At 41.2% G+C, this 23,671-nt stretch overlaps 1 protein-coding gene across 2 annotated transcripts in view; it reads right to left on the bottom strand.

Moving 5' to 3' along the window:
- Positions 1–5,363: 5,363 nt before the first annotated feature.
- The window catches only part of upf2 (UPF2 regulator of nonsense mediated mRNA decay), a 76,980-nt gene continuing 58,672 nt past the window's right edge, over positions 5,364–23,671 (bottom strand). For both annotated transcript variants that reach the window (XM_060914356.1, XM_060914357.1), the window contains exons 16-22: positions 10,604–10,755; positions 10,207–10,308; positions 10,010–10,108; positions 8,885–9,052; positions 8,469–8,610; positions 8,248–8,368; positions 5,364–7,195 (exon numbers count right to left, since the gene is read on the bottom strand). In XM_060914356.1, coding sequence (XP_060770339.1) covers positions 7,186–7,195; positions 8,248–8,368; positions 8,469–8,610; positions 8,885–9,052; positions 10,010–10,108; positions 10,207–10,308; positions 10,604–10,755 — 794 coding nt within the window. In that variant the 3' untranslated portion in view covers positions 5,364–7,185. The remainder of the gene's footprint in view (positions 7,196–8,247; positions 8,369–8,468; positions 8,611–8,884; positions 9,053–10,009; positions 10,109–10,206; positions 10,309–10,603; positions 10,756–23,671) is intronic.

Below are 23,671 nucleotides of genomic sequence, written 5' to 3'. Positions count from 1 at the left end.
GATGGTGGACTCATGAACATTAACCAATTTGAGAGAGGCCTTCAGTTGCTTAGAAGTTACCTTGGGGTTCTTTGTGACCTCGCCAACTATTACACGCCTTGCTCTTGGAGTGATTTTTGTTGGTCGACCACTCCTGGGGAGGGTAACAGTGGTCTTGAATTTCCTCCATTTGTACACAATCTGTCTGACTGTGGATTGGTGGAGTCCAAACTCTTTAGAGATGGTTTTGTAACCTTTTCCAGCCTGATGGGCATCAACAATGCTTTTTCTGAGGTCCTCAGAAATCTCCTTTGTTCATGCCATGATACACTTCCACAAACATGTGTTGTGAAGATCAGACTTTGATAGATCCCTGTTCTTTAAATAAAACAGGGTGCCCCCACTCACACCTGATTGTCATCCCATTGATTGAAAACACCTGACTCTAATTTCACTTTCAAATTAACTGCTAATCCTAGAGGTTCACATACTTTTGCCACTCACAGATATGTAATATTGGATCATTTTCCTCAATAAATAAATGACCAAGTATAATATTTTTGTCTCATTTGTTTAACTGGGTTCTCTTTATCTACTTTTAGGACTTGTGTGAAAATCTGATGATGTTTTAGGTCATATTTATGCAGAAATAGAGAAAATTCTAAAGGGTTCACAAACTTTCAAGCACCACTGCACCTGTACCGTTAAATTCCTCCATAAAATGGACGTTGCCATTACAGAGGCGACTTGAAATGTTTCCTTATCAAGTCGGTGAACCCGTTTCATGACTGAGTCATTCTTTTCGCCTGATCACTGAAAACTCCAGGGAGTTTGGATATCTTCACCCAGGGGTTACAGTAGTACTTTCTTTCTGGTTTTACAAACAGTAATATTTTAGTCAGTGCTGTGTTTTCTGCATGACAAATGTGGCCGATGTATTTAAGGTATTGGCTATAAATAACGTCACATAGGGGTGCTGTTTTGACAATGTTCATGATCTGCTCATTCATGTAAATGAAGGCATAATCTGTCTCTTCATCGTGACTTCCTGTAATATGCCTTTGCTTCCATCCATCTTGTACCATACTTTGTAGACATTGACTGCAACATGCCTCCAGCTTCTTAAGCTTTTGTTCATTTGGAAGTGAAGCAGCTGTTCCATATGCTAGCCGGGATCTTATGCAAGCCTCTAAGATCTTGCGCCTTGTACGTATTGACATTTGTGTCACATAGTACAGCTTTAAACTCATGAAACTTCGCCACAGCTCTCTTAATTCTATGTTGTGTAAAGCATTCATTAACATCATTAGTTATGACTTGTCCAAGATATGTGAAGGATCGTACATTCTCTATTTCTTGTGATTCAGTGCTAAACAGTCTCCTGCTTTGCCAATTCTTCATTATTGAACACTTATGTCTTGGTCTTCTTGAAGGAGACATTCAGTATGAATCTTTTACACATATCATTTAGGATGTTAAGTATATCTTCTGCATCCTGGACTGCTTTGCAAAATAGAACAACATCGTCAGCATACAATATCCATCTTATAATTTCAGTTTCAGACATTTTTCCACTCCTTTGTAGGTTTCTATTTGTACAGTAGTGTGGAATACTGTACTGAAATGGAATTCCCCAGCCCTCAGGAAATGTTTCATCAATCTCGTGTGCAGCAACTTTGAGAACATAAAGTAGTAATTGAAAATGCATGGTGATTCCTGTCCTCCCTGACAACAACCAATCAGGACATCGAAGGTGGTATTCATTCCTCTTATTGAGGCTGTAGTTCCTTCATACATTTTCTTCAGTATGCTAATGAGTATGCTCCTGTATGCATGGTAAGAATCTTGAACAGGAAATCAAGCGAAACATGATCATATGCCGTAGTTAGGTCTATGTATACAGCTATTAATATTCCCTTGCATTTCTTGATTATCATCTTTGCAATTAAAATCACATCTGATGTTGATCTATTCTCTTTGAAACCAAATTGTTCCTTCCCAATATGCAATTCATATGCATGCTTCAATCGGTCCATAATAAGCTTTGCCAGGATTCAACTCATGTTGGCACCAGTGGAAATACCTCAGTAGTTTGCAGCAACACTCATAAGACCTTTCTTAAAAAGGCATGTAATGCTACAGTGCAACCAATTGCTAGGAACTTTGACAAGTGTCCATATCAGCATCATAAGGGTCAGAATTGCAGTTATCAAGTTGTTACTATTGTTATACTTTAGCCCTTCAGTTTTTAACTAATCCGTTCCTGCACTTTTGTTGTTCTTGAAGTTGTTGATAATCTTCTTCACTCCCTCAGCAGTGGGAATACTTTCATCTACTGGAATTATGAAAGTACCCAGACCTGAAGCAGGCTATACCACAGTGGGTCGGTTGTGGCTCAGAAGAGCACCGCTAGCGCTTCCATATGCTGGCATACAGTGAAGTCAGTCATCCATTTGCTTTCGCACAACAGCTCTGAGATGCCTGCTGATGATTTTTGCTGACAAGGGAGTGCGACGTTGAGGACATCATCGATCAAGTGGCATTGGAACAGTTTGTCGCACAACTGCCGAGTGAAACATTGTTGTGGATCCAGTGTCACCATGCAGCGTTGCTGGAAGAGGCGGTTTGGCTGGCAGAGGACTACCTAACGGCATTTCTGGGAGCAAGTACTCCTGTAGCTTCTCTCTCTCGCTTGCTCTCTCCCCTCCCTCTCCTTGCCCCTCCCTTACTCCAGCCCCATGAAAATGGGGTCCAATTCCCCTGAAACCCACTCCCCAAACTCTTGTCTTTCCTCCTGTCTCCTCACCCTCTTCTCCTTCTGTGTCTGTCCTGCCACTCACCCCCCTCTCTCTCTCCACAGGTGGGTCCATCTGTACCCACCAAAGTTGGGAGCAAGTCCGGGCAGGTCTGTCAGTGCAGCAAGAAAGCTGGGACTTCCTGGAATCAGCACTTCTGCAAGGAGGCAGGGATTGTGATTCGCATTCCTGATGTGCCACGGGCTTCCCCCAATTGAGCAGCAATGTACCCTGTCTCTGTAAGTATTCAAGGGGGTACACATCAGGCTTTGGTGGATTCTGATTGTTATCAGACTTCCATGCATCAAAGCCTGATTCAATGCAGGGCACTAGGAAATGCAAGTGAAGGTGAGGTGGGTACATTAACAGATATTTGTGAATATTCCTATGTCCATCACTATTCATTTCCAGGGTAAAAAACATAGTATGGAGACGGCAGATACCCTGAGCCTTGCCCATCCACTTATCCTAGGGACAGATTGGCCAGGATTTAGAACCTTAATAAAACAGTGAGTAGTGGATGGGTCCTGCAGTAACACATCATGGGGGAATCCCGTTGCAGCATTTGCTGGGGTGGTAGTCCACATCAGCTCCACATCATGATGACACGGATAGGGGGAAGAGCCTCGCTCCTGCTTTCTCTCTTGGGAATTCCCTCATGGATTTTCCTCTGGAGCAGATGTGAAATGAGACTCTGAAATATGCTTTTGACCAAGTGAGAGTAATCGATGGTCAAAACCTCCAGCCTAATGTTGCGCTTTCCTACCTGTATTTTACAGTGATTAAAGATGTAATCTATTGAGCGATGCAACACACTCAAACTAAAGAAGAGACAACACAGTTGCTAGTCCCAACTAGTGGTGGTGGATTATCTCTTCTGCCAGGGGCTCCCCAGCCTGAGTTGGGCGGTGGGGGTATGTGGCAGCGGAGGTATGGTCAAGCGTTGCCTGTGAATGACAAGGAGTCAGGTTGAACCAGCAGGTAACGTGATGAGTTACACCTGTGTTGAACTACTGGCTGTTTATTAACGTATCTGTGCGTGTCTTTCAGATGACCAGTAATGAGAGAGCAGTGTTCCCCAATGCATGTTGTGTGTGTGTGTACAATAAGTGAAAAGTGACAATAACAGGAGAATAATAAAACACCTTGAACTATTGTGGCTGTCCTCCAGTTCCTCACTGCCCCGGCATAACAGCTGTTACGTACAATTACTTATAAAGTATAATATATGATCTACCACAGTGCAGTGGAATTATCAAATCTGATCGGTCAGAAAGTGTTTATTTTAAAAACAGCAGCTTTAACACAAATACTGTTTGCAATTCACATCACTGATTTATATTAATGTATAACATGTATAATAAAGGTTTTATTTAAGAAAGAAAATTGAATAAATCATTGATATGATGATTTCTATAATAACACATTTATTGAAGGAGTCTTGGTTGTCAGTGCTTTGCTATATTCAATAAACAGTCTGGTTTCTTAGTACCATGACAAGCTGAACTTTTTGTCTTACTAACTTCTAGACAGAGAAAGAAAAAAGATAAGCTGGTGAGGGGATGCATAAGTAGTTCATGAAAGTTAGGGTAGGCAATTTATTTTAGAAACATTTTTTGATACATTCCTTAATATATTTTTTCAGTTCTATATTTTTGAAATTCTCTTTATATCCTGACAGCAATGAATAAATCAAATGCTTTATTATAAAAAAAATCCATCATCTGTGGCAATCGCAGGGCTGTAAAAAGTGTGTCTAATCACTTCATCTAGTTTGAATGAAATGAATAGATGGCCTACCAGCCTGTACACTGCCAGTGTCTTCCACAAGGCTAGACAGATGTATTACAGAAACACTGGTAAAGCTAGTGAGCTAACTGACATCTGTGAGTACTAATAATAGCCATATTTGGTGTTTACATTCATTATGATAATGTTAGGTGCTTTCTTACATCTGAATGAGACATGAGGTAGTTGGATATGACATATGCTACACTCCCACCCCAATGCTCACGCTCTCTCTTTCGTGGACTCACCCTCCAGCAGTTGTTAGGCAGTGGGCGTTCATGTGTTTTGGAGGAGTGGTTTTAGAGGGAGGCCAGAAGGGAGGGGATGGGATTTTTGTTTGGAAACTTTCAAAATCTACCAAAATATTGCTGGTTTCTCCAAATGTTGCCTACCCTAGCTTTAATGAGGAAAAAAAAAAATTATATAATCACTTTGGCAAAATTTCTGTGGTACATTTCAGGACATGTAGTAGGAAAATAACATTTAATAACCTTAACTTTGGGGCAGTAATAGCCCAAACAACATCCTGGTGTTATTTTGCTATACCAGCACACCCCTGCTATGTATTAGTCGTCTAATCAGATCCAGCAGTAACTGGAAATAAGTAAAATGACAAAACGGTTTCTGAGAACATCTTGTATGATTTAATGATTTGAGCATTCCTATACTCTTAATAAAAGTTTAATTGATCTACCAACTTATCTGAATAATAGCTACAAGTTGTTGTTCATGTATGCATTGGTGGTCAACAAGCTAGCTTATGTAGATCACAAAAAAAAACAAACAAACAAACAAAAAAAAAACAGTACAAGCGTGTTGTATTTATTATTTCCATCATTGCCAAAACTGGAAATCAAATACAGATGCTTGATGACTGTTGTTCCATACGAATGTGTTTTGTACCACAATTATTACAACAGGAGAACAATTTTAGTGTTTTATGGCTGCTGTTTAAGATATTGTAATACAAATCCAATGACACCAAACACATGTTCATTTCCATACATCAAGACTGTAATTTATCCTGCTTCACCGCGACATTTCATAATTAGAGTTAAAGTGCATATTCTGGACCAATTTCGTCTTTTTTTTTTATATTAAAGTATGTCCCTTTACACACTCATCCAGAAGGGTAATTTTGCACAAGGCCATCTGTCTACAGCAAAAAAAATGAAATAAAATGTGTCTGGAAAAATCCCAAGGGAGTCTGGAGCCAGAATCGTGACATCACCTGCGGAAGCGCCAGCAGGCTGTGCGAGCTTTGCACGGTTTCAGTGCACAGCCTGTGTAGACCAAGCGCTCCCATTTCTCTCTCATTGTCCAGTCTTTTGGGAAACGATGAGTACTAATCCCATCAAGATTGGCGTTGCTACACCCTCCTATGATACATCTGTTAACCATTTTAATAATTACGTGATAACTTTGAAGAAATTTGCAGAAAACCACCAGGTCACTTTCTCATAAACAAACCAGCACTGACGTAGGATTAAGAGGGAGGCGTCCCGCAAGCGACGTCACGAAAATCAATGTTTCCCGGGAAATCCAAATGCCAAAGTTTTTTCAGAGGCGGACCAATTCGCCTCAGATGGCTTGATTTCAACTGAATTTTTCTAGTATTGCGCAAGGTAAAAAAAATTGCACAAAATGTGACAGATATTTGACCAAAGTTTAATATAAAATAGGAGAATTACATTGATCTTGCTCCTGAATTTACCCGTGATATGCACTTTAAGGAGGGTGGAGACAGACAGAATAAGACACGAGAGAGGTTTTCTTCACAGCAATTAATTCACTTTAATGCATATTATTAATATTCAGTGACAAAGCATATTTTGAGGCCTATGCCATCTTGAACACATTTCAATTTTAATATAAGCTGCTGAACAGAGAGAAAAATCACTTGCCTCCAAAGTGAGCTGAATGTGACAGGGAAAGGGGATTATTCATTCAAAGACTGATATAAAAGCACAAAGGAAAAAAGAAAAAGAAAAAAAAATACAGATCCTGGAGTGAAAATGATTTACAACTCAGAAAGCTTGCCCATGAAAAATAAACAGTATGTTTCTCACTCTTATCTAATTCTTCTGCTCCTGCTGAGGGAAGCAGCATGTTCTACACTACTCTCACTCTCCCTTGTCTTGAGCTGCCTATTTTAATAAAACATTTTGTTCCTTTTTCGGGTCCTGTTTCCTTTTGAGTTTTCACCTGTGAAGGATGAATTCCTAACCCTTTGCAAGTTGGTCACCATGTTCTCCTTGTTGCAGTGTGATGCAGCTGCTGAAACAACTAATCACAGTCACACCAAATACTGACCACCTGCAATCCTTCACACATTTGCAATCTGTGCTCTGGAGTCTGTCTGTCCATCACATGGCCTCTGTCTGTAATTGGAGATATCTGTGTGTGTGTGTTTGTGTCCATATCTTGTTCTTCTGTGTGTGAACCGTACTGGTCCTTGAACTCCGCAGCCATACAGCTGATGGGGCTCGTCTTTGTCGTCTTGCTCTCCTCTCAGGTTGGTGAAGTTGGAGTCTGTAGCGGGTACGGTTTCCCATCAGTGAGGGAGCAGTGCACCACGCTCTCGTTTTGTTTCTCTCTCTTCTTCATGCGATCACTTGCTCGCTCAGCGTCTCCTAGGAGGCAGAGCACCAGGTTACCATGTGTGATGACCCTCAGATGATACGAGTGTACAAGATGAACGATTTCATAAGTGATTTAGTATATTAATACAATTCCAAATTAACAGATTTCCACTAGCTCCAAAATAAAGCTGTACTTCTGTACAAACATAGGCCAAAAGTTAACCTAACCATCACACCCATATGTGCTCGTTGAACATCTCAATCCACATTTACACCTCTATTGCGGTTATAATAGGCTACTCTTCTGCAAAGACTTCCCACTAGATTTTGGAGTGTGGCTGTGGGGATTGGTCTTCATTCAGCTACAAGAGCATTACTGAGATCAGGCACTGATGTTGGATGAGGAAGTCTGGGGTGCAGTTGGTGTTCTAGTTCATCCCAAAGGTGGGGTTGAGGTGAAGGCTTTGTGCAGGACACTACAGTTCTTCCACTCCAAACTTAACACATCATGGAGCTCGCTTTGTGCACAGGGGCACTGTCATGCTGGAACAGGTTTGGACCTCATAGCTCCAGTGAAGGGAAATTGTAATGCTACAGCAGACAAAGACATTCGATACAATTGTGTGCTTTCAACTTTGTGGCAACAGTTTGGGGAAGAAACACACAAGTGTGATGGTCAGTCAGGTGTCCACATACTCTGCTCACCCAATAGTAATTCTTTCTGCTCACAGATACAGCAACCAGGAAATAGTCATTCTATAAAATGCGTTGACCTACAGTGATCTAAGCACAGACTTGTGTACAACTGAAAATATCCTCAACTGTCAAGTTAATCTAGGATCACCTGGTATAAGATTACAATAAACCAGATTATTAAACTTTATTACATTTCAAGTTTGATTGAGTCTTGTTCTATTGGCAGATAATTTTTCAAATTTTTACCTCTAGCATTTATTTCTAGAAAGAAGCAAAATTATCTGCCAGTAAAATAGAATAAGGAAATACACAGCTTGAAATGAGTACATGCATCTAAAAACAAGCTCATCGGAAGTATACAGTGAGAGGAGCCAGAAGTCTTTAATACTCTGGATATTTTGTCTTACCGTCCTCCAGTCTTGAATATCAGATCTGCGTTTGGTGCTCCTTTAGGGTGCTGGTAGCGTGGTCTGCGCTCTCGGTTTGTGTTAGCAGGGGCAGGTCTCTGAGCCAGTGACTGCATCATCTCTGTGTGCAAAAGTACAAAAAAAAAAAAAAAAATTAACAAGTGCAGCACAAACACTAATTAAAGACCCTAAAATAAACTGTCCTGTTTTCCTTTGCTCACCCTGGTAGTCTTCCTGTTCCTGTCGTTCATTGATATCTAGAGTGAGCTTCTTCATACGCATGCGCTCCTCCTGCTCTGCCTGCTGCTGGTTAAAATGATTGGCGGCCAGATGCGATGACAGTGGCACATTCAGGATCTTAAACTATAAGCAAAAGTGTTTTGAATGATGTTTATGAATCAGGATGTAAGCAGCAGAATGTATGTTAGAAGTATACAGTAAAGAGTAAGTTTACTTATGATACAATTTATGAAGTACAAATAAATCAAAAACAGTACAGTAAAGCAGTGTAGGGGCTTCAACAGTTTGTGTGCGCGCACACGCTATAATTGACTTTTCCCAAACCACTTCCTGAACACACCCTACTGCTTCAGCCCAAACTATGAATTCCATAGCCAACACACACTTTCACACAGACCTGCTGTTTGTTGCCTTTCCTGGTTAGCATGACAAATTGCATGGTGTCAATGTCAGCATCCGCATCTCCTGTGCACGCAGGGGTGGAGCCTTTCTTCAGCTGACTCTTCAGCTGCAGTGGGATAGCAACATCAAGCTGATGCACTTTCACTGCCTCACCACTGCGCTGCTGCTCTCTCACACACACACACACACACACACACACACACACACACACACACACACACACAAATAAGTTAAACACTAAAAGAGTTAAAATGCATTACAATGTTTTGTTGTCACTGATGGTATTCCAGGTGGTTGCTATGCTGTTGCTAGATGGTTGCTATGCTAATCCATTTGGTTGCTAAAATATTCCATGTAGTTGCTTGGTGGTTGCTATGTTAGCCCAATTGGTTTCTAGGATATTCCATGCAGTTGCTAGGGTGCTGCTTAGTGGTTGCTATGATATTCCAGGCAGCTGCCAGGGTGTTGCTAGGTGATTGCTGTTATATTCCAATTGGTTGCTAGGGAGTTGCTAGGTGGTTGCCATGCTAACCCATTTGGTTGCTAAACTGCTGCAATGTGGTTGCTATGATATTCCAGGCGGTTGCTATGCTAACTCAATCAGATGCAAGGACATTCCATGTAGATGCTAGGGTGGTGTACTGTATTTTCAGGTGGTTTCTTGGTGCTTTCTATGTGATCCCAAATGATTGCTAAGCGGTTGAATCTCAACTGGATGCTAGTGGTTGCAATGCCAAAACAACCAATGCAGTTTTAACTGTCATTATATCTCAATTAAGAAAAGCTCAAATCATGTCAAAGTAGAATCACAAAATATTTTCCATGTATTCCCGTTGGGGGGGGGGGGGGGGGGGGGGGGGGGCACATGACACAAATATGACAGAACACATTGTGAAGTGTTGCTACGTGGCAACTGCAATTCAGATTATCCCCAAAAGTGCCCTATTCCTAGATGTGCTCAACGAGGGTGCTGAATTTTGTAGCGCTAAATCAAAAAATTGCAACCTGTTAAAACGGTACGAATTTTCAAATAGAATACCAAGATGATGATTAAGGAGAACAGTATGTTGTATCTGTTAAGTCAGCAGAATAATGTATGTTTTAATATATGTTTACGCACCTGCAGGTTTTCCAACATCATCTTGTCCAAAGCCTGAATAAAGTCGTCATCCTCAGCGCAGGCCACATGTTTCAGACCTCCACCACGAATCATCACCTCCTACATGGCACAAATTCAGACGCACATTTTACAGTTAGACCACTTATGAACCACTTCCTGTTTGACATCCCTCACTCTCCAAGTCACAGCATGCTTACGTTGTTTTCCTCGTCGGTCTCGTTCTCTTTGTTGGAGTCTGTCAGATAGTCAGTGTTCTCTTCCTCCTCGTCATGCTCTTCCTCCTCATTCTCAGAGCCTTCCTGCATGTGCACATAAGGTCATGACCAAAACCAAGACAGAATGTACAGTACGTTTTACTTTTGCTAGGTCATGTCTGGGACTATATTTGTTTGCAATCAAAATAGGTTTGTGTAAAATTAGTTTTCAGTGTACGGACACAGAAAAACCATTCTCCTTCTCTGTCCTAGCTGTCCTCTGTTTCCATTTCACATGGTTTGCAGAAGTGGAATTTCAGCTGTAGCCATATTCCAGAACTACCTCCCTCTCCTACTTTTTTTTCCAATGGTGTAGCGTGTCATGGCTTTCTGCACTCACTTCCTCTTCAGGCTCATTCATTTCACTCTCGTTTCCAGACTGCTCTTCTGTCTCTGCTCCACGTTCATCTTCATCTTCCTCATCCTCCTCATCAAGAGCCTCTCCTTCCCCCACGGTGCTGGAACAGTTTCCATCCTTCTCTATAGCAAAGCCTAGACACACACACACACACACTGTTATGCTTGTGAGAACAATAGAAAGCTGTTGTCTCTACGGACACAGCCACTTAGAGCTGCTGTGGATCCTTTGTATTTGTTGACTGCTTATAGACATCCTGCTTCACTTCCACAAGCTTATCTGCTTCAGTCTTATTTCCGCTTTTATTCAAAATGATGAGAACAAAAGCACTAATAATTTCAATAAACCAGGCAAATACTTTTTGCATAGTCTAGGAGTTTCACTTTCTGTAATTCTACTTATAAACAGGATTACATTTTGAACAATGATGTTTGGAATAAGTGCCAGCACATGCTGACCTAATTCATGCTGAGAGCAGAACAACATTCTGGCTATGACATAAAAGACATGAGTGATTTTGAGAGCGTGGACATGAACTTTAACCCTCTGGGGTCTGAGGGCATTTTCTGGCACTCTAATGCTGATTTTATCAATTTCAACAAATCTAAGCAGTATTTTCAAAATCGTATGTTTTTTTGTATTCAGCACAAGTTCAGCAACAATAATATCTATGTAATATGTACGTTATGATTGTACTTAAAAAAAAAAACGAAGATGTAAAAAGCAGTTTTAGAACTGTGTTGCAATGTGTGAAAAAACGTTACTTTACCCATTGTGAGAAACCATTTTGGTCACTTGAGGTGATTCTGTTCAGTCTTAGGAATGTATCAAGCACAAAAACTTAAATCTGTTCCATTGATTCAGACAATAGACTGGCCATCAAAAAAAAAAAAAAATTCTCCCATTGTTTTGGGATAAATGGTTGGCACAGGGAGGGTATTCAATGAGAAGAGTAAAAAATTCCATTCCATTCAATGAGAAGAGTAAATACCCCTCCCACTGCCAACTCTTAATCCCATCAGGTGAAGTGATTAAAACAGCTTGTCACAATGAGCAAGGTAATGTTTTTTCACACATTCCAACAAAGTTCTAAAACTGCTTTTTACATCATTTATCTGGTATTTGACTTCATTTTGGTATTTGACTATATTCAGTATGTCTTGAAATGAACTCTTGTACTATTTTACTCAGTTCAGAGCCACAACCAACTTTGTTACTCTTATGCGATTACTCCATAATTTTGCTCCCACTCCAAATTGTATGCTCTAAACTCAAAATAGAGCAAAATTAACTATTTTTGAGGAAAATACTTTTAACTCTGGAAAAATTGCTCAGGTCATTTTTCCTGTGTATGCACTATACCACACGCATATCAACCAATCTGCTCATAAGAAATATTTACACTTACCCGAGTTTATCTTCAGCTGGATCGAGTGGAAGTAAAAAAAAAAAAAAAAAAGGTACTACTCCTCATCAGTGTCACAGTTCTCAAGATTGAATTGAATCACTGTCCTGAATCATGAACTGATTCACTATCCTGAAATCATCTGAAGCGCATAAAATCCGCGTGCCATCAGAAGAGACTATAGGCATTCACAGTCGAATTGCTGCAAAGAAACCACTACTGAAGGAGGCCAAGAGGAAGAGGAGAATTATTTGGGCCAAGAACCACAAGCAATGGACATCAGACCCACAGAAATATGTACTTTGGCCTGATTAGTCTGAATTTGAGATTTTGGTTCCAACCATTGTGTCTTTGTAAGATGCAGAAAAGAGGGAATGGATGGTATCTGCATGTGTGGGTCCCACCGTGAAGCATGAAAGATGGAGGTGTGATGGTGTGGGGGTGCTTTGCTGGGGACACTGTTGGTGATTTATTTGAAACTGAATGCACACTTAACCAGCATCACTACCACAGCATTCTGCAGTGACATGCCATCCCATCTGTTTTACACTTAACAGGACCATCATTTGTTTTTCAACAGGATAATGAACAAAACACACCTCCAGGTTACGTTAAGTGCTATTTAACCAAGGAGGACAATGAAGGAGTGCTGCATCAGATGACCTGGTGGCCACAATCACCCGACCTAAACCCAACTGAGATGGTTTGGGATGAACTGGACCACAGAGTGAAAGAAAAGCAGCCAACAAAGTGTTGAACCTATATGGGAACTCTGTCAAGACTGCTGCAAAAGCATTCTAGGTGACTACATCATGAAGCTGGCTGAGAGAATGCCAAGAGCCATCATCAAAGCAAAAGGTAGCTACTTTGAAGAAACTAAAATATAAAATATTCTGCTTCGTTTATACTTTTTTGCTTACGACATAATTCCTTGTGTGTTATTTCATAGTTTTGATGCCTTCAGCATCATTCTACAATGGAGGAAATAATAAAAATAAAGAAAAACTTAAATTAGAAGATGGGTCCAAACTTTTTACTGGTAATGTAAGTGTATTTTGGTTCTTCTCCAAAGTGTGGGAGGGAGAGAGAGAGGGAGGGAGGAAGAGACATGTTCATCTTTTCTTAACGACAAGCAAGCCAACTAACTCTGGTGAGTGATGCATATTTTCCTCCTCAAAACAGTGAACTTGAAGAGTCAGTGTTATCAATTTAACAAGCGAATGTGTCTGTATGTTTATTGGTTAAGCATACTTTTCTTTCCAGTATAACTCATTTAAAAGGTACTATGTTTACTGTTCATGCTATGAGTGGCCATGGCAAATTGATGCCGCTTGCTGAACGCGGATTTGAGGAAATCATCCTGCATTTATGAGTAGGAAGATGACTCCCTCTCCCAACAACCAGGTACTCTGTCTCTTTGCTGTTGACATCAGGAAGACTCTTAGCAGAGTGAATCCACAGTAAACAGCAGGCCCTGCCGACATAACTGGCTGGATGCTCAATAAATGTGCTGATCAGCTTGCAGGCATCTTCACAGATATCTTCAACACATCCCTGAGCACAGCTGTGGTACCTGCATGCCTCAAAACCACCAAAATCCTCCCGGTGCCAAAGTCGTCTACCGTGTCCTGTCTCAACGACTACTGGCCTGTAGCACTCACGCCCATCATCATGAAGGGCTTTGAGAGGCTGGTATTGAGGCACATGAAAACACAACTGCCCGAGGATTTAAATCCCAACACTTTGCTTACTATTGAAACCGCACTACAGACGATGCCATTTCAACTGCCCTCCACCTGACCCTCTCACGCCTGAACAAAAACAAAACAAAACCAAAAAACAAAAAACACCAGTTCTGTCAGAATGCTGTTCATTGACTTTAGTTCAGCATTCAACACAATCATCCCACAGAAGCTGGTACAGAAGTTGGACCTGCTGAACATGAATACCTCCCTGTAATTGGATCCTAGACTTCCGGACTGATAGGCCCCAGTCGGTCTCTATAGGACACAACACCTCCAGGGTCTTCAGACTGAGCACAGGCACCCCACAGGGCTGTGTGCTCCACCCACTACTGTTTACTTTGCTAATGCACGACTGTGCTGCCCAGCACAGCTCAAACTACATCATCAAGTTTGCAGATGACACAACAGTAGTGGATCTCATCAGTAACAATGTTGAGTCTGCATACAGAGCAAAGGTCAAACACCTGGTGGAATGGTGTCAGGACAACGACCTGACTCTTAAATGTCGAAAAGATACTTTATTGTGCCCAAGGGGGAAATTCATCTTGGGCTCCAATCACTGTATCACAAACCTACAGTAGCTTGCATACTACATAAAAACAACACCACATAAGTAGAACATACAAACATATGCTTCACTGCATCATACACAACACAGACGCAACATCGTTGCAGCTCAGAAAAATGAGCACAACACAGAGTGGGGGGTAAATGTGAACAGCAGCAGCAGCAGTCAAGGCTATAGTAAGCCCAATAAATAGGTTGAATATTAGATTAGATAAAACTTTATTGATCCCTTTGGGAGGGTTCCCTCAGGGAAATTAAGATTCTAGCAGCATCATTACAGATAAACAGAGAAAAGAAATAGAGAAAACCTTCTAGATACAACCCCAATTCCAAAAAAGTTGGGACAAAATACAAATTGTAAATAAAAACGGAATGCAATAATTTACAAATCTCAAAAACTGATATTGTATTCACAATAGAACATAGACAACATATCAAATGTCAAAAGTGAGACATTTTGAAATTTCATGACAGCAACACATCTCAAAAAAGTTGGAACAGGGGCAATAAGAGGCTGGAAAAGTTAAAGGTACAAAAAAGGAACAGCTGGAGGACCAAATTGCAACTCATTAGGTCAATTGGCAATAGGTCATTAACATGACTGGGTATAAAAAGAGCATCTTGGAGTGGCAGCGGCTCTCAGAAGTAAAGATGGGAAGAGGATCACCAATCCCCCTAATTCTGCGCCGACAAATAGTAGAGCAATATCAGAAAGGAGTTCGACAGTGTAAATTTGCAAAGAGTTTGAACATATCATCTACAGTGCATATCATCAAAAGATTCAGAGAATCTGGAAGAATCTCTGTGCATAAGGGTCAAGGCCGGAAAACCATACTGGGTGCCCATGATCTTCGGGCCCTTAGACGGCACTGCATCACATACAGGCATGCTTCTGCATTGGAAATCACAAAATGGGCTCAGGAATATTTCCAGAGAACATTATCTGTGAACACAATTCACCGTACCATCCGCCGTTGCCAGCTAAAACTCTATAGTTCAAAGGAGAAGCCGTATCTAAACATGATCCAGAAGTGCAGACGTCTTCTCTGGGCCAAGGCTCATTTTTTTTTTTTTTAAACATTTCTTTATTAAAATTTTGTTCTTTTATACAAACAACAACCCCAATCCCAAGGCACAAACTGAAATTATCTAGACAGTTGAAGACAGTAAGACCACATTATGTAGTCCAAAAACAACCCACATGTATGTTCCAAGACACATATGTCTAAGCCTCAATACAATACACACAGACAAAAACAATGAAGTGCTATAAAGGTTATGGGCTCTTTGAGAAGGGGAGGAATACATACATTTAAAAAAAAAAAATTACATATACACACACATATACATACATATACACACATACACACACACACACAATACATACATAATTTAAAAAAAAAAAAAAAAAAAAAAGGGTGGGGGGGGGGCTCAATTCAAATTCCAACAGTTTCCCAGCCCTCTACTTCAATATTATTATTTTCAAGAAAGTCACAAAATATGTCCCAGATCCTCCAAAACTTGTCCAGCTTGCCTTTTGTAGTATAACTTATTCTCTCCAAAGCAAAATAAAAGCACATTCCTTTCAACCAATGCGCTAAAACACAGGACACTTCTGTTTTCCATGCCTTGGCCAGACAGCGTTTAGCCTCCAAAAAACAAATATTCAGCAAGTGTTGCACATTATTAGAGGGGGTAAAGTCTTCTGGATAGATGTGCAGTAGGCATATTTTTGGTTTAAGGGGCACCTCTTCCTCAATTATCTGACTAACAACCTCTATCACTTTCTTCCAAAATGACAAGGTTTGTGGACACTCCCACATACAGTGAAATAAAGACCCTTTGTCATGTTTACATTTAAAACAAGTGTCTGGAATGTTGGGATTAAATCGGTGTAGCTTGGCTGGAGTAATGTATAGTCTATTCAACCATTTGTATTGAAGTAATTTAGAGTTTGTATTTATGGTTTGTGACTGGGCTAAAATATATGCTTCAGACCACTCTTCCTCTGTGATATTCTCCTGCAAGTCTGTCTTCCAAGCTTGAAGGATGTTATGTGATGATTCTGAGGATTTACTTACCAGGAGGTTATACAATATAGAGACCTGTCCTCTGGAGTGTAAGAAATTGAGAATGAATTTTTCTAAAGTAGAAAGAGGGGGCAGTTGTAAGCTGTAACCTTGGCTGCTCAGGATAAAGCTTCTCAATTGCAAATATTTAAAGAAATGTTTAGAAGGGATTGTGTACTTAGACTTAAGTTCTTCAAATGACATAAAAACAGACCCGTCATCGTATAGGTCAGCAACCTTAGCTATACCCTGAGATGCCCAGAATTTAAATCCTGAGTCAGATCTACCAGGTTGAAAGGCATTATTGCCATAAATGGGAGAAAACTGAGATAGTGCATGTGGAAGCTCAGCTAAATGTGCACAAACTTTAAACCAGACTGAAATAGTATTTTTGAGGAAAGGATTTTTTGTCTTACTAGTTAGTATGTTCTTACTGGCAGAATATAAATATAAGTTTGGGGAGATATTGATTTGATGCGATTCTACCAAAATCCAGGATGGAGGGTTATTTTTTTCAAAATAAAACATCCCTGCTCTGATTTGAGCTGCCCAGTAATACCACTCAAGGTTTGGGAGCTGTAGACCACCTCTATCATATGGTAGATACAAAAGTGATAGCCTGAGCCTGGGACGCCTATTGTTCCATATGAAGTTAGAAAAAAGCTTTCGGAGTGAAGAAAAAAAGGATGACGGTGGTGCAAGTGGAATTGATTGAAAGAGATATAAAAACTTAGGTAATATTGACATCTTAAGAACATTCACTCTTCCAATCATAGAGATAGGGAATTTTGTCCATCTGTTCACAAGCTGAGTGACCTTATCCACCATGGGATTGTAGTTGTTGGGAACAATCTTATCAACACATGGAGAAATCTTAATGCCCAGATAGGTGAAGCCTTTTGGAGAAATCAGAAAAGGGCTGTGTATTGGGGGGTTTTGTGCCTCATTTTCATTCATAAACATAATCGCTGATTTAGTATCATTAATCTTATAACCTGCAAAAGTACCAAATAGCCTAATCAGATCTAAAAGAACGGGTAAAGTATATTTCAAATTAGAACAAAATAAAAGAATATCATCTGCATAAAGTGCTATACGATGTTCTACATCTCCGATCTTTATGCCCTCTAAATTAGGATCTTTACGAATAGCCATAGCCAGTGGTTCAATAGCCAGGGCAAATAGCAATGGAGATAAAGGGCAGCCTTGTCTTGTACCCCGTAGCAGATGGAAAGGCTGGGAAGTCAGTCCATTGGTTAAGACCATGGCCTGTGGATCAGCATAGATTAGTTTAATCCAACTAAGAAATTTCCCCTGGATACCATATCTTTGCAAAACTTCAAATAGGTACTGCAACTCCACTCTATCAAAAGCCTTCTCGGCATCTAAAGACAAAATGGCAGTGTCATTACAACCAGATTTTTCAAAGAGTATATTAAGCACTCTTCGAATATTATGAAAACCTTGTCTTCCCTGAACAAAACCGTTCTGATCAGGGTGTACCATCTGTGGCAAGAGTGTTTCAAGCCATCTAGCCAACACTTTACAAAGGATTTTAAGATCGTTGTTAAGAAGTGAGATCGGTCTATATGATGTACACAGGGCAGGTGGTTTTCCTGGTTTTAATAAGAGTGAGATCTCTGCCATGTTAAGAGATGGGGGGAGGGAACCGCTATTCAAAGATTCAATATACATATCTAATAGGGGAGTTATTAATTTATCCTTAAATATTTTATATATTTCAATGGGAATTCCATCAGGTCCAGGACTTTTTCCTCCCTTCATGCTGGAAATAGCCAAGGATAAATCCTCAGCAGTTAGTTCCAAGTCCAGAGATTTTACAGAGTCGTCGTTCAGAGTTGCAAAACTTAACGAATCTAAGAATTCTTTTTGTGTTTCAATAGTTGTAGATGAACAGTCTGTGTAGTATAACGCTTCATAGAATTTTTTGAAAGTTCTGTTAATTTCCTGTGGGTCACTGGTTTCTAAACCCTCATCAGTTGTAATTGTATTTATCATTCTTTCAGTATCCAACTGCTTAATACGCCAGGCTAAAAGCTTACTGGCTTTTTCACCTTGTTCATAGTAAGATTGTTTCAATTTCATTAGGCTTTTGGTTGCCTTGTTTATTGACAGAACATTATATTTAGCTCTATGTTCATTCAATTCTTTAAATAAGTCTTGAGAGGGTTTTTTTAAATAATCTATTTGAATGTTTTTTATCTTTTGTTCTAATTGTTCCATTTCTTTCTTCCAACTTTTATGTTTAAAACTAATATAACTAATCATCTGACCTCTCAAGAAGGCTTTGAAGGCATCCCATCGTACAGCAGCAGATGTTTGATGAGTATTCATTTCAAAGTAATAATCAATTTGTGCCCCAATACAATGTAAAAAGTCTGGGTCCTTTAGCCAGAATGACTGGAGACGCCATCTAGCGGGCCTAAGAAAAGCTTTGGGTGTATTCAAATTAAATGAAACAGAGGCATGATCTGAAATTACTATACCGTCGTACCAACTATCTGAAATTATAGGTGTCAAATTGGCAGAGACTAAAAAAAAAATCAATTCTAGAAAATGTCTGACAAGTGCTTGAATAGCAAGAAAAAGTTAGCTTATCAGGATGAACTTTTCTCCATATGTCAATCAAATTAAATTCTTTAATAAAGTGAAATAACTCCTTTCTGGTCTGAGTATGGGAGGCATCAATCCCTGTAGATCGGTCCTTTTTAGGTTGGAGAACACAATTGAAATCCCCACCTATAATATAACTACCAGGTAATTCCGCCAAGGTTAAGAACAAGTGTCTGAAAAATGAAGGGTTATCGTCATTGGGACCATATAGGTTGACTAGGTTTAGTTTTACTGATAGAATTTCACACTGAATGATAATATATCTGCCAAGTTTATCTTCAGCCACATTAATAAGTTGAAAAGGTACAGACTTATGAATCAGAATTATTACCCCACGTGAGTGTGAACTAAATGAAGCAGAAAAGACATGGCCAGGCCATCTTCTCCTAACTCTAATTACATCATCAGGAGTCAAGTGGGTCTCTTGAAGAAAAACTATCTTAGCCTGAAGATGTTTAATCCTACTCATGACTTGTTTTAACTTGACAAGTTTATTTAAACCTCTTACATTCCAGGAGGTAAATTGCAGTTTAGAAGACATGTTGAAATATTATATATGAGAGAGTAGTGGGCTTATTGCTAAAGTGACTAATGAGCCAAAGGGAGATGTAATAAAAAAAAAATAAAAAATAAAAAAAAAAACCTGTGCCTATAAACCTGATGAACATGAACCTGCGTATTTCCCCAAATGAAATACACATACCCCTCCCACAATGTAGATTCCCAATGACTCCAAAATGGAGCCAGGCTATGGAGGTTAGCTGGTCCACCCATACCCAAAATACAGTGAGGAACAGCACACCTGTTGAGTTCCACAGAGCCCCACCAAAAGTACAACCAAACTTTTAAACTCTTAAAATATATTCAGTCGGATAGTTGCAGATATTTACTTTGCCATGTTATTCACCGTTCATAATTTGTTGTTACCTTAATTGGCCACAATTAGCAAAAAGGATTATTCAATGTTCGGTTCAGCCACTTCACTTGTGTCAGCTTGCTCTGTGTCAGCTTGCTCTGTGTCCGCCATCAGCCCTCGGACAAACTTTTCTGCTTCCGATGCAGTTTCAAATGTGTGTCGTCTTCCCTTTATGGTGATTAGCAGTGTGGCAGGGTGAATCACGCCATAGCGCAGTGTCGGGTATGAGAGGGCAGCCAGCTGTTTCTTCACAGGATCAAAGACTTGCCTCCGTTTGCGCAGACTAGAAGAGATGTCAGGGAAAAACATAATCCTCTGTTCGTCGTACTTTATCTGGCCCGCATCTCTTGCAGCTGCCATGACCCGTTCCTTATCAGCATAGTTTAAAAACTTCATTACAATCACTCTCGGACGCACAGGGGCTCGAACGTTGCTAGACTGCCTCTGCACACTTCCTATTCGATGAGCCCTTTCAATGAGTATGGTATTAGGAAACTCACCAAGCACTTCAGAGATCATGTTTTCAAGAAAAGCACACATATTAGTCCCTTCTTTCCCTTCAGGGAGGCCAACCAGTCTAAGATTCGAACGACGAGCCTGGTTTTCTAAGTCATCCACTTTTCGCGTCATCTCTTCCAATGCTGTTTGCATCGTTTGAGACTGTGCTTGCAGAGATGTGATTACGTCTTCATTGGTGCTAATTCTCTCCTCGGCCTCTGTCATGCGTCCTGATATTTCTTTCAGCTCACCTTGTATTCCTTGAATAGCACCAAGTAGAGCATCAAATCTCGATACGAAATCTTCCTTCAACGATTCTATGGCAGTGATGATTTGACTGGAATTAGCTAAATTGCCACTGGCCTCGGAGCCTGATGCTAGCCGCGCTGGGCTAGAAGGGGTGTCCAGCTTTGCGGTTGTCTTCGGAAGTTTAGGAGGTTTATTTGACGGCATATTAGTTGACAAATCAGCTTAAACACAGGAGTGGCTGAGTATTAAAGCTGAAAGCGATACTTTGTTATTGTCCGACTGTTAATAATTTTACTTTCGGTCGGGAGAGCTCTGTCACGCGTCCACCTAGCACAACGCCATAACCCCGCCTCGGCCAAGGCTCATTTAAAATGGATTGTGGCAAAGTGCAAAACTGTTCTGTGGTCAGACGAATCAAAATTTGAAGTTCTTTATGGAAATCAGGGACGCCGTGTCATTCGGACTAAAGAGGAGAAGGACAACCCAAGTTGTTATCAGTGCTCAGTTCAGAAGCCTGCACCTCTGATGGTATGGGGTTGCATTAGTGCGTGTGGCATGGACAGCTTACACATCTGGAAAGACACCATCAATGCTGAAAGGTATATCCAGGTTCTAGAGCAACATATGCTCCCATCCAGACAACGTCTCTTTCAGGGAAGACCTTGCATTTCCCAACATGACAATGCCAAACCACATACTGCATCAATTACAGCATCATGGCTGCATAGAAGGGGGGTCCGGGTACTGAACTGGCCAGCCTGCAGCCCAGATCTTTCACCCATAGAAAACATTTGGCGCATCATAAAACGGAAGATACGACAAAAAAGACCCAAGACAGTTGAGCAACTAGAATCCTACATTAGACAAGAATGGGTTAACATTCCTATCCCTAAACTTGAGCAACTCGTCTCCTCAGTCCCCAGACGTTTACAGACTGTTGTAAAGAGAAAAGGGGATCTCTCACAGTGGTAAACATGGCCTTGTCCCAACTTTTTTGAGATGTGTTGTCATGAAATTAAAAAAAAAAAAAAAAAAATCACCTAATTTTTCTCTTTAAATGATACATTTTCTCAGTTTAAACATTTGATATGTCATCTATGTTCTATTCTGAATAAAATATGGAATTTTGAAACTTCCACATCATTGCATTCGGTTATTATTTACAATTTGTACTTTGTCCCAACTTTTTTGGAATCGGGGTTGTAAATTAAAATAAATTATTTACATATACAAATATAAAAGAATAAGATATGGGGAAGAGAGGAAGGGGGAGGGGGAAAGGGTGGGAGAAGTGGGGTTAGGGTGTGTGTGTGTGTGTGTGTGTGTGTGTGTGTGTGTGTGTGTGTGTGTGTGTGTGTGTGAGAGAGAGAGAGAGAGAGAAGCAGGAAAGATATTGCACTTTATATTGCACATTGTCCGGTATTGCTTATTGTTAGGCTAGGCTACTGCTCCTTCCCATCCTCTGTCCTCCTGTTACCCCTCCCCCCCAGAGAGGAGTTGTACAGTCTGATGGCATGAGGGACAAAGGAGTTTTTGAATCTGTTCATCCTGCACTTGGGAAGGAGCATTCTGTCACTGAACAGGCTCCTCTGGTTGCTGATGACAGTGTGCAGAGGTGACTGGCATCGTCCATTATGTTCAATAGTTTGTCTATAGACCTCTTCTCTGCCACCGTCACCAGAGTGTCCAGCTTTATGCCGACCACAGAGCCAGCCCGCCTGATCAGTTTGTCCAGCCTGGATGTGCTGCCCCCTCAGCACACCACGGTGTAAAACAGGACACTGGCGACCACAGACTGATAGAACATCCACAGGAGTTTCCTGCAGATGTTAAAGGACCGCAGCCTCCTAAGGAAGTATAGCCTGCTCTGTCCCTCCCTGTATAAGTGATTGGTGTTGCAAGTCCAGTCCAGCTTGCTGTCCAGCCACAGCCCGAGGTACTTGTAGGAATCCACAGCCTCCACCTCGACTCCCTCGATCAGAACTGGTCGTGACCTTGGTCTGGACCTCCCAAAGTCAATGACCAGCTCCTTGGTCTTCGAGGTGTTGAGCTGCAGATGGTTCCTGTTGCACCACACAGCAAAGTTCCTCACCAGGCTCCTATACCCCTCTCTGTCGTCACTGATACAACCAACAATGGCTGAGTCATTGGCAAACTTCTGAATGTGACACAGCTCCGAGTTGTAGCAGAAGTCCGCGGTGTACAGGGTGAAGAGAAGAGGGGCCAGCATCGTGCCCTGGGGTGCTCCAGTGCTGCTAATTACAGTGTCAGACATGATGTCCTTCAGCCTGATGTACTGCAGCCTGTCAGTGAGGTAGCCGGAGATCCAGGTGACCAGGCAGGGGTCCACTCGCATCCTGTTCAGTTTGTCCTGAAGCAGTAGGGGCTGGATGGTGTTGAAGGCACTCGAGAAGTTCAAGAAGAGGATCCTCACTGTGCCATTTCCCTTATACAGATGCGAGTGGGCTCGGTGTAGCAGGTAGAGGATGGTGTCTTCCACACCAACACCTGCCCGGTACGCAAACTGCAGACAGTCCTGGGCATGTTGTACCTGGGGTCTGAGGAGGCTGAGGAAGAGCTGCTCCAACGTCTTCATCAGATGTGAAGTGAGTGCCACCGGTCGGAAGTCCTTCAGCTCGCTGGGCCGATTCTTTTTGGGAACTGGAACGATACATGACGTCTTCCAGAGGATTGGCACTCTCCCCAGCTGCAGGCTGAGGTTGAAGATGCGTTGGAGTGGTTCACCCAGTTCAGCAGCGCAGGTCTTCAGTAGTCGTGGACACACCTTGTCTGGGCCTGCTGCTTTCCTGGGGTAAAGCTTCCTCAGTTGACCTCTGACCTGGTCTGCAGTAATGTATAGAAGAGTCTGTGTTGAGGTGGGGGAGGAGGGGGCTGCTGTGATGACTGGGGGGAGGTGTGTTGAGGGAAGGAGAGATGGCTGCAGTGAGGGAGAGGGTGGGGGGGACG

The sequence above is a fragment of the Neoarius graeffei genome, chromosome 2 (assembly GCF_027579695.1).
Source record: "Neoarius graeffei isolate fNeoGra1 chromosome 2, fNeoGra1.pri, whole genome shotgun sequence".
In the NCBI taxonomy this organism is placed as follows: Eukaryota; Metazoa; Chordata; class Actinopteri; order Siluriformes; family Ariidae; genus Neoarius; species Neoarius graeffei.
This window is presented reverse-complemented; position numbering and strand designations above follow the sequence as displayed.